This window comes from Corapipo altera, unplaced genomic scaffold (genome assembly GCF_003945725.1).
Source record: "Corapipo altera isolate COAL_440 unplaced genomic scaffold, ASM394572v1 2, whole genome shotgun sequence".
Lineage (NCBI taxonomy): Eukaryota > Metazoa > Chordata > Aves > Passeriformes > Pipridae > Corapipo > Corapipo altera.
In genome coordinates, this window is record NW_020884890.1 from 8,781,537 (window position 1) to 8,784,362 (window position 2,826).

The following is a 2,826-nucleotide window of genomic DNA, read 5'->3' on the forward strand; positions in this document are numbered from 1 at the left end:
TATTTGTGGGGTCGCACCCCCTCTCTCCCCCTTCCTGCCCCCCCAGCTCTTCCCGTCCCGAGCACCGAGGCTCTCCGGGGAGGAGGCGGCGGAGCGCGGACCTACCTGTGGCGCCGGGCGCGGGCGTGCATGGGGGCTGCCCCGGAGAACACATCGCATTCAACATCTCAACCTGTGTATCGGAAACGTATGAGTTTGTGAAAAGCTTGTTTGAAGTCTTCGTTAGACATAGTATAGATGACGGGGTTGATGAGGGAGTTGAGATATCCAAGCCACGTGAAAAAGTCAAAGATGGCCATGTGGAACCAGCAAGCGTCCTTGCAAATAGGCAATACCAGGCTGATGATGAAAAAAGGCAGCCAACAGACGATAAAGGCTCCTAAAATAATCCCTAAAGTCTTTGTAGCTTTCCGCTCTCTAGCGGCCGTCAGCTTCTTTTTCTCCAGCAGGGCATCCGAGACCTTCACCTTCACCTGGTTCATGTACACGGGGGAGCCCGTTTCGCTGGATCCCTCGGGAGCCTTGGAGTTTATGGACGTGACGGAAGAAGTCGACCCCGGGGAGTCCGTGATTAACTGAGCCCGCGTTAGTCTTTTACCTGCTTTCTTTGGCGTCTGCTTCAAAATCCGCGACCTGGCTTCCACGTAGATCCTCCCGTAAAGGGCTATCAGAAGCAGAGTGGGGAAGTAGAAGGCTCCTACCGTGGAGTATACGGTGTAGAGGACGTGGTCTGTGTTCACCACACAGTGAGAGACCTCCTCAGCCTTCGCCTGCCGCCAAAACAAAGGGGGCATGGAAATGCAGATGGAGAAGATCCATACCAGTGCGATCATGCCCGCTGCCCGCTTGGGAGTTCGTTTCGTGGAGTACTCGACGGCGTCGGTGATCGCCCAGTAGCGGTCCAGGGCGATGACACAGAGGTGCAGGATGGACGCCGTGCAACAGGTGATGTCCGAGGACAGCCAGATATCGCAGACTATCTGACCCAGCTTCCACTTGCCGGTCACAGTGTACACGGTGCTGATAGGCATGACGAGGATGGAAACGAGGAGGTCGGTGACGGCCAACGAGGCGATCAGATAGTTGGCCGGCGTGTGGAGTTTCCTCGTCTGGTAGACCGTGGCGATGACAAAGGCGTTGGAGAGCACCGTGGCCAGGGTGAGCAGTGCCAGGACGACGGCGAGCACGATCTTCCCGGAGAGGGGGGTGGCATCTTGGTAGATCACTTCCTCGGCGCTACAGTTTTGGTAAGAGTCGTTGGCGGACACCAGCTGCGCCCGGCAGGGGCCGGTCGGCTCCATCCCTCCGCGGCCGCCGCCCCCGCAGACGGCGGGATTCGGCGCGGCACGGCGGGGCCGCTACCCCGGCAGGACCCCGTCGGCGCCGGGGGAGGGCTGCAGCATCCCCGCGCCGGCACCACCTCCCGCCCGCCTGCCCGCCCTTCCGGGAGCACCGAGCGGGCTTCGCGGAGCCTCACTCCCCAAGAGCGAGGGAGCAGGGCAAACCGGGGGCCAGGCGCGCCCGCTCGCCCCGCCAGCTCATCGCCCCGCCGCCTGCCCGCGGAGCTCGGCGAGCCTCAGACATGGGGCTCCCGCCCCGGCCGGCCCTAACCGCAGCCCCGCCGCCCGCGGCTCCACACCGTGTCTCGACGGGCGCAGCGGCGGCGCCGCATGCCCGCGGGCGGCGGCCTCGTCCCCCGGGCTGCGGGCGCGACGGCGGGGGCTGCGAGGGCAGCGGAGCCGCCCCGCCGGGCTGTGCCTTCACACGCAGCCCGCCGCAGCAAGTTTGCAGCCGCCACCGCGGGTACGGGAGGAGCAGGAGGAGGAGGAAGAGGAGGGTCCGCGGGAGGCAGAGGGGGAGACCACCTCCCATTGCGCCCCGCCGCGGGCCATGCTGCCGGGGCCCGGCCTCCGCCCAGCGCCGGCAGCCGCGGACAGGGGCGGGTGTGAGGGAGCAGCGAGCAGCCGCCGCCTCTTATATAGCGGGCGGCGCGGCTCCGCCGGCACCGAGCAACCGGTGCCGCTGCCGGTCGGGCTGCCCGCCTGCCCGCGGAGGAGGAGCTGCCGTCGCCTCCCTCCGCCCTCCCTCCCGCACCCACCAGCCGTCCGACCGGGGGGGGGCCGGCCCGCCCCGGCTCCGCGCACCGCCCCACCACTGTCCCCCGCCCCTGTCCCTGCAGGCGTCGGGAGGAGCCCGGGCACACTCCCCGCCCCACCAGGGGAGCAGCCCGTCTTCTTCCATCCCGGCTCGGAGTGGCGTGGCGCTGGGTGTTGCGGATGCCCCCTTGGTCCTGCGGTTGTCCCCATCCCACCTTGCACCGTGCCCTCTACGCCGCGGGGCTGGGCGATGCCAGGCTTCTCGGGGGCTGTACTGCCCGCCACCGCGTCCCTCGGCGGGTGGCAAGTGTCGCTGGGTGCCGGAGCTGGGCGTGCGGGAGGGGCCGGGGCGACCAAGACGGTGCAGGACAGGGGCACAGCCGGAGCGGGCCGGCAGCTCGGTTTCCTCGCCCTGCACGGCGGGCGAGGGGCTGCGCAGCGCGGCGAGTTCCGCTGCTGTAAGGGTGCGCATCCCACCGCATCACACGCCTGCTTTACACTTATAGTAATCTCGTGCCTTCTGGGCTCTGGCTTTCTTATCCCCTACCCCTCTCCCCTCCATTTTTTTTTTAATATATTTTTTCCTTTTTTTTTTTTTTCATGGTGTGCTTGGAAAGGCACGCCCGCGGTTGAGCAGCCCTGACGTGCCCCGCAGGTTTCTTCAGCGGTCGGGAGGCGGGGGCAGGAGGAGCAGCGGGAGCACACGTTTGTCCAGGTCCCACAGCTCCTG

The 2,826-nt window shown here is 66.4% G+C and overlaps 2 protein-coding genes across 2 annotated transcripts in view; one reads left to right on the top strand and one right to left on the bottom strand.

The window, feature by feature from the left end:
* HTR1B (5-hydroxytryptamine receptor 1B) overlaps window positions 1–1,969 on the bottom strand; it is a 3,870-nt gene extending 1,901 nt beyond the window's left edge. Inside the window, exon 1 of the mRNA XM_027645087.1 lies at window positions 106–1,969. Coding sequence (XP_027500888.1) covers window positions 168–1,301 — 1,134 coding nt within the window. The 5' untranslated portion in view covers window positions 1,302–1,969 and the 3' untranslated portion in view covers window positions 106–167. The remainder of the gene's footprint in view (window positions 1–105) is intronic.
* Window positions 1,583–2,602, top strand: LOC113947903 (translation initiation factor IF-2-like). The gene has a single exon (XM_027645047.1). The coding sequence runs from the start codon at window positions 1,583–1,585 to the stop codon at window positions 2,600–2,602; it is 1,020 nt and encodes a 339-aa protein (XP_027500848.1).
* The last annotated feature ends 224 nt before the right edge of the window (window positions 2,603–2,826 follow it).

What these genes read in the sequence shown, in the direction of transcription:
- LOC113947903 (XM_027645047.1), top strand. Translation starts at nt 1,583, where the DNA reads ATGGGGCTCCCGCCCCGGCCGGCCCTAACCGCAGCCCCGCCGCCCGCG.